We start from the raw sequence: 12,347 nt of genomic DNA, 5'->3' as shown, positions 1-12,347 counted from the left end.
TTAGATCAGGGATCAGAGCTCTGCTTTTGGGAGGGACATCAGATTTCATGATGGGCAGGATGAGAAGAGCTGGAGCGGGGTGTGCTTGATTTGCTCCTGGTGCGCGTGAGGGCTCGGTCTTTGTGATGAGATCCCCACATTTCAGCATTTCATCAAGATGGAAACAAAAACTGCTTTTCCCCGCTATTGTTTCTTACTACACGGGGGGGCTCGGACAGGAGCCCGAGAGGAGAAGATCAGTGCGAGCAGGCTCACAGATCCCACCCAGCACCTTCATAAGCGGCACCCACCGAACAACTTCCCGGTGTGGGACAACATCAGGTGCTCCCCGGGGCTGCTCTGCGTGTAGCGGTTCCCCGGGCCCGACGGGGCAGCCCCGCACACATCCCCGCACTGCCCCGCACCGCCCCCGAGCCGGAGCCGCTCTCCCGCAGCCCCGCAGCCCCTCGGCACGGCCCGGCCTCCCGTTTGCCATTGGTGCGGGGCAGCGGCGAGGGCGGGGCCGACCGGGCCGCTATTAAACATCACATGGCAGCCCGCAAAAAGGGGGCAGCGGCTCATTGAGTGGCTCAGTTGCAAGCGGTGCGGCGGTGGCGGCCGGCGGGCACCTTGGGATTGGCTTGCTGCGTCCCCGCGGATCTTACACCCTTTAAACTCTCTAAGCACCTCCTTTAAGGCCAGCGGCAGGTAAGGAGCTCCCTCTTTTCCCCATCTATGCGGGATGCCCCCGAGGTGCCATCAGGGGTCGGGGCGAGGCGATGCGATGCGATGCGATGCTTCGGGACTTAGTGGCACATCGCCGAGCAAACGCTTTCCGTGCTGGTGGATCTGTTGCACGCTTCGGCACAAGCGGAGGGGGAACTCCTGCGTTTCCCTTGTACCATACACGAGCTATTCTCGGTGCCTCCAATAATTGGATAGGTATGCTGGGAACACTCGAGCATCTGCTTGCAGCATCTGTTTGTGTTCATAACTTTCCATGCACCAGCTGCTCCCCCCACGAGATATTTTATTCGGGGGAAGGGCTGGAAGTTCGCATGACAACTCCGTCGTGCAGACGCAGCACTTCTCCATCCCCTTCTCTCTTCTCGCCTGTTGTTTCCCGTCTAAGACAGAGGTCAGAAGTATCAAATCTGAGTTATCAGACGGGTGGTTTGTAGGGGAGTGTCCAAAATGTTTCAGAGGGACGCGAAAGGAACCTGTAGCTTCATTCATTGGCTTCATGGGAACGTGGGGTTTTCTTCCTTTGCGATCATTCAGCCACGAATAGGAAGAAAGAAACCATACTGCAGCTGGGCAGTGTGTGAAGAGGATGCATTGTTTCAACTTAGTTCGTGACAGCTAAAGGAAAAAATACTGATAAGAAGTGGCAGATTTATCGGCGGGGGCTGAGCGCTGCTCTGTCCTCCCCCGGCGGGGCCGCAGGTGCCGGGGCCGCGCACCGTGCCCGCCCGCGGCACTTGTTCCCCGCTCCAGCTTTACCTTTACACTTGTTTGCGTTTCCATCCTCTCAGCCGGTGCACCAAGTACACCCCCTGGTGATGGCTATTTCACTTGTAGCTATTTTGTCATCAGCTAGAAATATCCCGAACCCTGCTCCTTTGTGGAGAGCAGATGTGAACGCCACTTGTGTCCTTTCTCCTATTTCTTCACACCCATTTCCTTACATCATCTGCTTTTTTTTTTTTTTTCTTTTCCATTTTATTTTATTTTTACCTCCCGTTGCCTGTTCGAGCAGGACAGATCCTTCTCCTTGAAGGCAGCTTCGGTGTAACCCGAGTCCTGTCCTGGCAGAGCAGTACTGGACAATACCTTGGAGGTGACCCTGGGGCTGGAGAGCGCGATCAGAGCTGTGGGATCGGGCTCCGCTCCTGCGATCACTCTTTGTTCTGTTTACCGAGGGCAGCAGGGGAAGGCTTTGCTAAGGCAGCGCTTCTGCTCTCTTAGCAACGTGTGCCCGGCTCACGGTGCGGGGCTGCGAGGCGTCAGCCTGGGAATAGCTGCTCCGAGCGTTCATTAGCGCTCCTCTTCTCTCCCCCTGTGGCACTTCACGGGTTTTGCTGCGTATCCGACCTTCTGCAGAAATTCTCTCTGAGCTGCCGGTCGCGGTCTTTAGGCGTGTGTTGTAAATGTCTTGTCTCTGGGGAAATGTCTGGGTTGGGGGGGATGCACTGAGTTTAGTTCAGAAATGCTGCAGACACAGCACAGCCCCTCTTAGCTCTGCTCCTTGAAGCATCCCCTTGCAGCAGAGCTATCCCATCCCGGTAACACTGCATCAATGCCAGTGCCAGTAATTACAAGCTGCATCACTCTAGTCTCACATTCTTTTCCAGCAGGAAAGGTAGTGTGAATTAATGATAATAACACACTTAGTGATTACTGAGCTCACGGATCCATGCGTGTGTGTGTGCCTGGCTGCAGTGTGCTGGGCCCAATTACACAAAGGCTGGTTTGTGCTTCTGGATTGGCTTCTTTTGCCTGTTGAGGATCAGAGAGCTGGTCCCGTGCTGGCTGAGCATCCCCAGTGTCTCCAACGCAGTGCTGCTGGGGTGTGCTGGGGGAGCGAGCTCATTTAGCCTTTGAGCAGCAGGTGAATTAGCAAAATAAGATGTGCCATTAGATTTCAGTCTAGCTTGACTGCCTATGGGATCTGGGGGAACCTGTGTGAGACAGGGTGAGTCCTGAAAGGGGATAGAGCAGGAGCAGACCCGCTGCCTGCAGTCCCACCTCACATCTTCCCTATGCTGAGCACTCACAGGGAAGAGCCAATTTGTACTGTGCAAGAAAGAATAGCTATCCTGCAAGCAGCAGGAGCATGCCAGAGCTTTGCTGCACAAACTTCAAGGAGCAGCCTTTGCACACTTGGCAAAGTGTGTCCCCAGGCACACCTCTGCCGTGAGAATCACAGGATCCAGAGGTGCAGCTCTGCTCCTGGCAGCACACAGCTGTATGCAACACAGCTGGGCAGATGTGCAGCAGGTAGAAGCGAGTGGGAGTGAGGCAACGCATGGTACATCACTCAGGTCCCAACTCCTAAATGCAGCCAGCTTGCTGCAGGAAGCTGGCGTGAGGATTTCACTGATTTCTGGAATTCAAACAAATGTCCTCAGGTCAAGACTTTTGCTGGGGGGAGCTGCCTGTCCTGACACTTGAGGCATTACAGCTTATCTTTCCCTCTGCTGCAAGTTTTCCTCTAAAATCCAAGAGACAACACAGAGGGGAAATAAAAGTCTTCAGAATAAGCTGTTTCCTGGGCTGTGTGTTTCCATCAGCTCAGAGTAAAACAGACTCCGAGTGTGGAATTTAAACGTGACTGTGGTTTAGAAAAGTGATCAATTCATGAACCAATGCAATGATTTTTTCAGGGACGTTCTCATGTGGAATACATAAACAATTTCACTTTCACCCTCTGCTCAGGTTTCTCCCAGTATTTTTAAGCCTTTTTTTTTGTTTTGTTTTGTTTGTTTTTAAAGTGAGCATTGAAAGAATTCCTTTGTATTTCTGAGAAACCCTGTGATTAAAAAGGTGTGAGGGAAAAAGTGAGTCCTTACACTTATCCGACTATCTTACATATACTGTGTAAGGGCTATACCATCCCATAAATCTAAATTGCTGAGAGTTTTACTCAAATGGGACATTACTGAACGCATCAAAAGCTGCCAAAATATCTTGTTCGCCGCTGAAGTCACAGATGAGTAATCTCAGCAAGTGGGCGGCGGGACCCATTGCACAACAAACACAAGTGAGGAAAAAAGAGAAGGTAAAAGTAAAACCCGAAGAGGGGGAAACATCCTGCACACAACTGCAGACGTGCCGTTGATTTCTGTTTGTCACCTGCTCTTTTTCCCAACAAGTGTTTGCTGACCTAAAGCCCTCGTAATGTGGTGGAAGGATGTGGGAGGGCCGAGGAACTGTTTGATATCCCTTCAGTTGCTGGAACACCTCTGGGAGGCTCTGGGGGAAGGAGGTGGACTCTTATCTGCTGCAGTTGTTGGGCTGAGTCAGAGGAGCAGCCACGGTGCTGAGGTTGTGCCATGGGCAGAGGTCGTGCTCTCTGGCAGCGATGCATGTGTTGGGCTTGGGACAAACTCAGATGAGTTTTGGTTATATTGATTTATGAAGAGGATAGTGATTTAATCCCCCACCAATGTAAACAGTACTTAAGTCCCCTCTCTTAGGGTAAATGTATAGCAGACATTCCTCGCTGCTTGCTTTTAGTTTTATTTCCTCCGTGAGGTGAATGTATGGATGGAGCAGTTGCATTAATGTATCCCTTACCCTCTGCAGTATTTCAATTACATTTCCTGATATACAGTACATGACTTAATGGATGACGCACTTGTTAAAAGCTAAACCTGGGTCTAAGCCAGACCTCCCTGAAACAAGTCTGGTAGCTTCTACTCTTGGGAAGAAGGTTCTGTAGCCTCTCTGCTAAGCTTTAGTTGCTGGCATCTGAGGTTCTGAGGTGTTCTGAAGATCCAGTCCTTCTGCCAGTCACATTCACAGAGGGTCGTTACGACGTTTAGTTTGCTTCCTGCAACTCTCCCTGATATGAATGTAAAAACCAGCCCGAACGTGGTGAGTTAGTGGGAGTTAGAGGTACCGATGCAGCCTTTATTCCTGCCGCTCACAGAAAACACACAACTCCTTTTTTAACTCCCACTTAATAGAAAAACCTAAGTTCTATGCAGTGTAATCTCATGGAAATAACTGATCTTCGAATTTTCCAACTTGATCGTTTTTCTCAGCACATGTTGTCTTCCCTTTGTATACTCCTTTATTTGACATAGGTAAAGCAGCCCAAAAGACGGACGCTGTATGTTGTTAAAAACTGTTTCAGTATTATTTGAACAGAGGAAGGCTAATGCTAATTCTTTGTTGCAAAATAAACAGAAAGTACCGTTGCAAACTGTTCTTTGCATGCCCGTCTTTAAAGTGAATATTGCTTAGAGATTAGTGTGGCATTAACACTTCAGAGCTTTCACTCAGGAGGAGTGGAGGCTTCTCTGCAGTAATAATGTCACGCTAGTCAGTACAGAACTGCACTCAGAGAGCTCATGTGCTTCAGAAAATGCTGTCATTAAGAATAAAGAAACTTCGTGCAACTCCAGAGGTGTGAATTTTAGGTGTGAATTTTACTTGATTCTTGCAGGCGTGATTCGTTATCCTTTTCCTCCAGGATCTAATATGACATTTCTCTTTCTCTTGCAGACCATGCCCTCTCTATGACGGTTACTTGTTAAGCTAACTCTGCATGCCAGAAGACTGTCCTTGGTTGATCCAAGGGCTTTTGGGGACTCCAGCCTCTCCCCAGTTTTTCTGTGTGTGTGTGTTCCTCTAGAACTTTCAAAACTGTTTCTCCAAAGGGTTTTGCAGAAACTTAGACTGTTTTCTAAAGCAGAAGCACCTCAGTCCACAGCAGTAGTGATGGGCAGCGTGCGAACCAACCGCTACAGCATCGTGTCTTCGGAAGAGGACGGCATGAAGCTGGCAACCATGGCCGTCGCCAACGGCTTTGGAAATGGAAAAAGTAAGGTACACACCAGGCAGCAGTGCAGGAGCCGCTTTGTCAAAAAAGATGGCCACTGCAACGTCCAGTTTATTAACGTGGGTGAGAAGGGACAGCGATACCTGGCAGACATCTTCACCACTTGCGTGGACATCCGCTGGAGGTGGATGCTGGTTATCTTCTGCCTGACATTCATCCTCTCCTGGCTTTTTTTTGGCTGTGTGTTTTGGTTGATTGCGCTGTTGCACGGGGATCTGGAGAACCAAGAAAATAGCAAACCGTGTGTCTCGCAAGTGAGCAGCTTCACTGCAGCCTTTCTGTTCTCCATTGAGACCCAGACCACGATCGGCTATGGCTTCAGGTGCGTCACAGATGAGTGCCCCATTGCCGTTTTCATGGTGGTTTTCCAGTCTATAGTGGGCTGCATCATTGATGCCTTCATCATTGGTGCTGTCATGGCAAAGATGGCTAAGCCGAAAAAGAGAAACGAAACTCTAGTCTTCAGCCACAATGCCGTGGTGGCCATGAGAGATGGGAAACTGTGCCTGATGTGGCGTGTTGGAAACCTGAGGAAAAGCCACTTGGTGGAGGCACACGTGCGAGCACAGCTCCTCAAGTCCAGGATCACGTCAGAAGGGGAGTACATCCCTTTGGATCAAATAGACATCAATGTAGGTTTTGACAGCGGGATAGACCGCATATTTCTGGTCTCCCCAATTACAATAGTACACGAAATAGATGAAGACAGTCCTTTGTATGACTTGAGTAAACAAGACATGGACAATGCTGACTTTGAAATTGTAGTCATTTTAGAAGGCATGGTGGAAGCCACTGCCATGACTACACAGTGCCGTAGCTCATATCTGGCAAATGAAATCCTCTGGGGCCACCGCTATGAGCCCGTACTCTTTGAAGAAAAAAACTACTACAAAGTGGACTATTCGAGGTTCCACAAAACATACGAAGTGCCCAACACACCCATCTGCAGTGCCAGAGACTTAGCAGAAAAGAAATACATTCTCTCAAATGCAAACTCCTTTTGCTATGAGAATGAAGTGGCCCTCACCAGCAAGGAGGAGGACGAGATCGACACGGGGGTGCCTGAGAGCACGAGCACAGACACCCACCCCGACATGGACCACCACAACCAGGCAGGAGTGCCCCTAGAGCCACGACCGCTGCGGCGTGAGTCGGAAATATGACTGGCGAACAGTTCCTCTCTCTTTTGGTTGAAAGGAAATAAATACATGAATAAATACCAATCGGTCAAAGGCACGTTGACCTGAGAAGTTGGCCCAGAACAGTTTTCAGACAACGGTACTGTTGAAGAGCGGTGTGAAGGCAAGCAGACCTTAGAAACCCCGGCTGGTTTTAGGGCTGTCCTCAGAGGAGGGGCAACAGAGAATGAACTCTAAACACAAAGCACTAAACATGTCTAAGTATGAACAGAAGGCACATATGTTGTAGAATAAATTATGTATATATTTTTTTACAAAACTTGAACTTGCAGGCAAGCTTTGGTTGGGTTATTATTATGGTTTGTTTTTTTTTTTTTCAACTATTTCCAGAATGCTTCTCTCTAGGGAACAAGAATGTTTTTAATGGCATAACAAAGGCAAGGATCTGCCTTATTATTATTATTATAATTATTTTTTAATAAGCTGCTGCTAACTACATGAACACAAATGGTTATTTTTGTTGCAGTGTAGTTTTTATTTTCTCTCATGTAATTAAAAAAAAAAAAAAGAAGGAAAAGAAGTCAGTGTTGAACTTTTTGGGGTTGAAAAGCTCGTGATCACTTCAGAGAGGCCGACGTTGCCAGAAAGTCTAAACTCTTTTTTGAGGCCAGTAGTTTGATAGCTAGAATCAATTTCTCTCTTTCCAATTATGTAAGGGGCATTATGTAATATCAGGCCAATCAGTAGCCTCCAGCAAAAGCGTGAGTTTTGGGGGGAGAATTTAATTCTCTATCTAAAGGAAACAATGAAATAGAAGATTATATATATGCATAAAAAAGTACTAAGTTAAAACTACCTAAGTGGATACCAAAGAAAATGCAGTTTTGCACAGTGGAGTTTATTTAAGGAAAAAAAAAAGAAAAAAGAGGAGGAAAAAAAAAAAAGGAACAGGCTGCTTTAAACAAAGAATTTCAAACCTCAGACACTTTTTTTGTTTGTTTGTTTCACTTTCTTTTTTCTTTTTACAACCTTTATTTTTGCACCTTATTCTAAAAGCTTAAGACTCGGATCTAAAGTGAGCTAGGGCTCCTCCCCACGCCCCTTCTCTGTAAGTGAAAGAAATCCCCTGCTTGCTTAAGGGGAATCACAGTGGGGTGATGGCAGACAATAGACCCCTGTCCCCTGCTTGCTCACTGGGTGCAGCAGTGTCCGTACCCCATCCCAGTCCCAGCATCCTGAGCTGGGTGTGCTGCTGAGGTATCACCTGGCCAGAACTGCAATGCAGCGTGGCTGGAGAGGGCATTGGGTGCAGATGAGCCAATGCATAAACCTCCAGAAGAGGAAGGGAGAGGTTAATGGAGAGGGAAAAAAAGCTTTCCTAACGCTTGGGAACGGCACAGGAACGGTAACGTTTTGTGATGATGCTTCTCTCCAGTGGGGCAAAGGTGCCAGAAAAAGTGCAGCTGTAAAACAAGTTCCTGCCTCCTGTTCCCCACAAATATCAGAGACTGGTGGATGAGAAGCATCACTGGGCTCTAAGCAGACTTTGGCTTTGCAGTGTTTGGCTCCTTTGCCCAGGCTGTAGGGCCTCTGTGCCTCCAAGCTGAAGGATGCACCATCCACGTGGCACGGCACTGCTGCTTGCTGTGGAGGAGAGGCAGTGGGGACAGCAACCCTAGTTCACTCTTACAGTATTGGATCACTGTATGCCATTAAAAAACAGCTTGTTCTAGGTCTAACGTCTTCTGCAAATGGATATCTGTGAAGGCTGCTGGCCCCTTCCAGCCCTGCCTGAAAGAAATGCCTGCAATGAAACGGTGTCTGGTCAGATGGGATCTGGGAGTGAAAAGGTGGGCACTTGACATTGTAAACGTAGACTTGGTGACTGGAGAGGGCAGGTGATGGAGTGCACGTACAAGGCGGTCACTGGGGTGGGGGGATGTAAAGGAGAGCTGAACACAAAGCGATGTGGTCGCAGTTTCTGGGTCAACGTTGGTGAAAACACCTGAGTGCTGCTAGTGCTGCTATTGTGATACACTTGTGAAAGGAAATGCCTAAACCAAAGAGTATACGGTGATACAGAGGTGGCATGAAAATGCAAAGGGGAAGGGATGGAAGTGGGACACCAAGGGGAGGAAGGGGGTCCTCTCCTCCAGATCAGTGTCCCCAGGAGCACAGCGCTCTGCAGAATTATACTGGAAATGTCCGAGGGAGGGGAAAGAGATGGGGGAATAGAGGATGCAGGATTCTGCTTGTTTCTTTAAAGTAAGAGAAATTCAGAGAGAAAAAAACAACAGCAAAAGACCACACAGGTCCCCTCCCCTTAACATTTCTGGTGCAGAGGTTTGGGGTTTGGGTGTTTGGTTATTGTTTCTTTTTGTTTTTTTTTTTTAGTTTGTTTGTTTTGTGGGTTTTTTTTTGTTGTTTTTGTTTTTCAAGTCAGTTTTTTCAGAACTATTTTTAAAATGTACATTTTATAAAGTTTATCAAGTATTTTCATATTTAAAGCCAAATGTAAATACAAGTCTGTAAAGGAGGACAAGGAGAAGAAGAAAAAGAAAAGGCCACAAGAAGTATAAATTCTGCTTGGCACTCTCGGCTAGCTAGTACCTAGATGCTACCGGTTAGCATGAGTTTTAGCAAATAATTGCAAGCCTTATAGGATTCCTAATGCTATGAACTCTTTATTTATTTTTACGCATGGACTTTTAGGTTGAACACACGTTTAGCTACTGGCATTTTTAAATTTACCAGCTTTCCCAGTGCTAGTCTTATCGAGGGTGTGTGTCGAGGTAATCCATGGCACTCTCTGCCGCATTTTTTTTCCTTTTTTTAACCACCCTTTGTCTTTGCCTATGGACTCTCACACTGCAGAACTGCACTCAGCCTCTGGCTCTGGGAAGCTGCTAGAAACTGACCTGCAATGTGCTCGCTGTGGTACCCTTCCCCTTGTCCATCGTTCCTGTTTTTACCAACATGCCTTGGTAAGCTTGGTGTAGGACAGGCTATCGTAGCACACTTCTACAGCAGCACCTGGGTCGGTCAATTGGAAAATGGTGTTATTTTTAAGGAGGACAGAAGGGCTGACAGCATTTGGTCCGTTCCTGATGATCCTGGGCCAGGCTGATGTTGAAGTAGGGGCTCTTTGGACTGACTCAGCTCTACCTGTAGGCTCCTGCGGGGCTGGTTTCTTTACTAAGGACAAAGTTGGCTCAGCTGGCTCGCACAGAAGGTTTTTATACTGTATTTTGCTTAGGGTCTGGGGGGAATATGTTATTTCTGCCCTTCCCTGAAAATACTTGAACGAGACACTTATTGTCTGAAACATAATACTGCGTACAGTGACAAAAAGCATTTCTGAGGCAGGTTGGGATCTCTTCTTTCCTCTGTCTCTTCTGTGTGAGCCGTCTGCTGGTAGGAAACGGGGCTAAAGTCCTTACTTATTGGTTTTACCTAATGATACTCGCCCAGACGTGGTATACTTGTGTTGTTCATTTAGCACTTGATCTTCCCAGAAAAGACAAAGGGTCCAGGCATTTGATTTGTTCTCTTAGGTCTTCTTTTTCATAATGGATTACAAGGTAAAACTGAGAAGTACTGTAATGTCTTTAAATTATGGCTGCTCACTACCATTATAAAGTAGAAGGGTGCTGCGTAGTTGCCATCCCACAGCCAACGAGAAACTGATTTTGTAATGACTTTTGGCCTCCGACTATTGTAAGGTGAACAATCTAGACATCTGACAGTTGTCCATTACTATTTTCCTGTTTGCAGCCTTTTTGTATCAAAGTCTTCCTAATGTACTGCACAAATTGTGGATTGTACAGATTTTTATATATTATGTCTTATTTTATTATTTCTAAATAAATAAAAAAAAATTGAGAATGAGCTGGTGTATGCAAGCATGTATGTGAGTGAAAAGGACTTTACAATGCAGCTGTGTTTATGCCTGTCTCTGAACACAGCCATTGTCTGAAGTGCTTTAGGAAGAGACACGTCGTTCTCTCCCTTGACAAAAGGCAGGAGGAAAGGTGATACGGTCATTATTTGCCAGATGGGAACACAGACACAACGCTCTGCAGCTTGCACCAAAAGAAGATCTGTCCCAGAGAGACTGACTGACTTCCTTAAGGTCATACCTGAAACTGCAGAGCTCCAGATCATTAGCTACAAGTTGTCTGAAACAGAAAGAAAGCTCGAAGTCTACATAAACTACAAAGCATGGGGAGAGGGGAAATGAATGTGCAGAGCGTAAGTAAGCATGCTGTAATTTTTGGAAAAGGAAGAGACATTCTTAGTCAATGCATATCTTAAGCAAGATACATTCTCAGATCCCCATGTTTCATGTGTCCCTGAAGCATCCCAGTACTGAAATGATGCTCTTCATCTGAGCTGAAGTGCAAACACATTGTCTGTCATCTTCATACAAGCCTAATTTATCCAGAGCCCTGAGCCTTTGGAGATGTGTTCTTGTGCAGCACGAAGGGAAGGTGCACTGGAACAGGCCGGAAGCTCTGTGCCCATCCTAGAGGGCTGGGAAGCTCTGTGCCCACTGTATGTGTGTGTGTGTGTGTGTGTGTGTGTGTGTGGCCTCCAGGGCAGACACTGGAGCTGTGCAAGGGTGACTCAGCTTGAAAATGCTGATCTAACCGGAATGCAACGCGCTGCACAGGCTGGGGACGGCTGCTGAGAGCTGCGATGTGGCTCTGACCTCTGCTGAATTGTCCAGCTTTTCATCAGTCTGTAATGCTCGTTAAACACAGCTCATAAATGAAGCCTCTGATAGAGCCCTGACCTTATCTAGAAGAACTCCATTTATAAATTCAAATTCCCTTTTCAAAATCTAATGGTCTCTCAAAAAGCTTATCATAATAATTGCAGGGCTGGATTTAGAGGCACAGATTGGCTGTCACAGCCTGGATCTGCTTACAGTCCTGCTGAAATCCTTCTCCAGGCAGCCCTGAGCCCTGGCTGGCTGCTCCCAGTCTCTATGCAGTGAGCAGGGGCTTCACACCCTCCCTTGCTGCTGCCCTTTCCTTCTCTCACTGAATACTCATCCTGGACAGTGAATTTGGCATAGGTATGGCACAGCAAGGTGCATTAGAGGCAGATGCATGGACTAGGTGCTCCCTCTTTTCACACTCATCAAACGAGTAGTGCTCACGGATGGTTCTGACATGGCAAGTTCATGCTGAGGGCTGCGGGCTCCCTACTGACCGAAAATGTTTCAAGGAATGTTCTTGCTTTCAAAAAATGTTGAAGCTCAACTCACAGCTTCAGGGAAGCCTGTTACATGGGTTTGGACCCTTGGCAGGTGGAGGTGGCCATCGTCTGCAGTGGTGTTCCACTGAAATTAGAGGATGAAGAAAACCAACCTAATGGTCACAGAGTCACAGCTGCAGCATTTTGCTCTGTGCTGTTTGCAGCTGCATGGAGCCAGAGCTAAATCTTTCCACTTGCTCTGCACATAAGTTAGACGTCATCTTGTAAGGAGTTAGCAGCATTTCATCATCCTCATGGCTACCTGAAGCCAGGAAAGCCTTTCTCCCTCCTTCACCCAAAGCACTGCCTTCACTTTGTCCATTCCTGTGCTTGCTGAGATGCTTCTACTGGTTTGCCAGTGTCTGGGGACAGGACAGAAAAGTAGAAGCAAAGAGCAT

At 47.3% G+C, this 12,347-nt stretch overlaps 1 protein-coding gene across 1 annotated transcript; it reads left to right on the top strand.

Moving 5' to 3' along the window:
• Nucleotides 1-591: 591 nt before the first annotated feature.
• KCNJ2 (potassium inwardly rectifying channel subfamily J member 2) lies at nt 592-7,635 on the top strand. Its single transcript, XM_065735391.1, has 2 exons — nt 592-687; nt 5,212-7,635. The coding sequence occupies exon 2, from the start codon at nt 5,428-5,430 to the stop codon at nt 6,709-6,711; it is 1,284 nt and encodes a 427-aa protein (XP_065591463.1). The 5' UTR covers nt 592-687; nt 5,212-5,427; the 3' UTR covers nt 6,712-7,635.
• The last annotated feature ends 4,712 nt before the right edge of the window (nt 7,636-12,347 follow it).

The sequence above is a fragment of the Cyrtonyx montezumae genome, unplaced genomic scaffold (assembly GCF_038088225.1).
Source record: "Cyrtonyx montezumae isolate F1298 unplaced genomic scaffold, pur_monq_1.0 scaffold_19, whole genome shotgun sequence".
NCBI classification, from domain to species: domain Eukaryota; kingdom Metazoa; phylum Chordata; class Aves; order Galliformes; family Odontophoridae; genus Cyrtonyx; species Cyrtonyx montezumae.
This window is presented reverse-complemented; position numbering and strand designations above follow the sequence as displayed.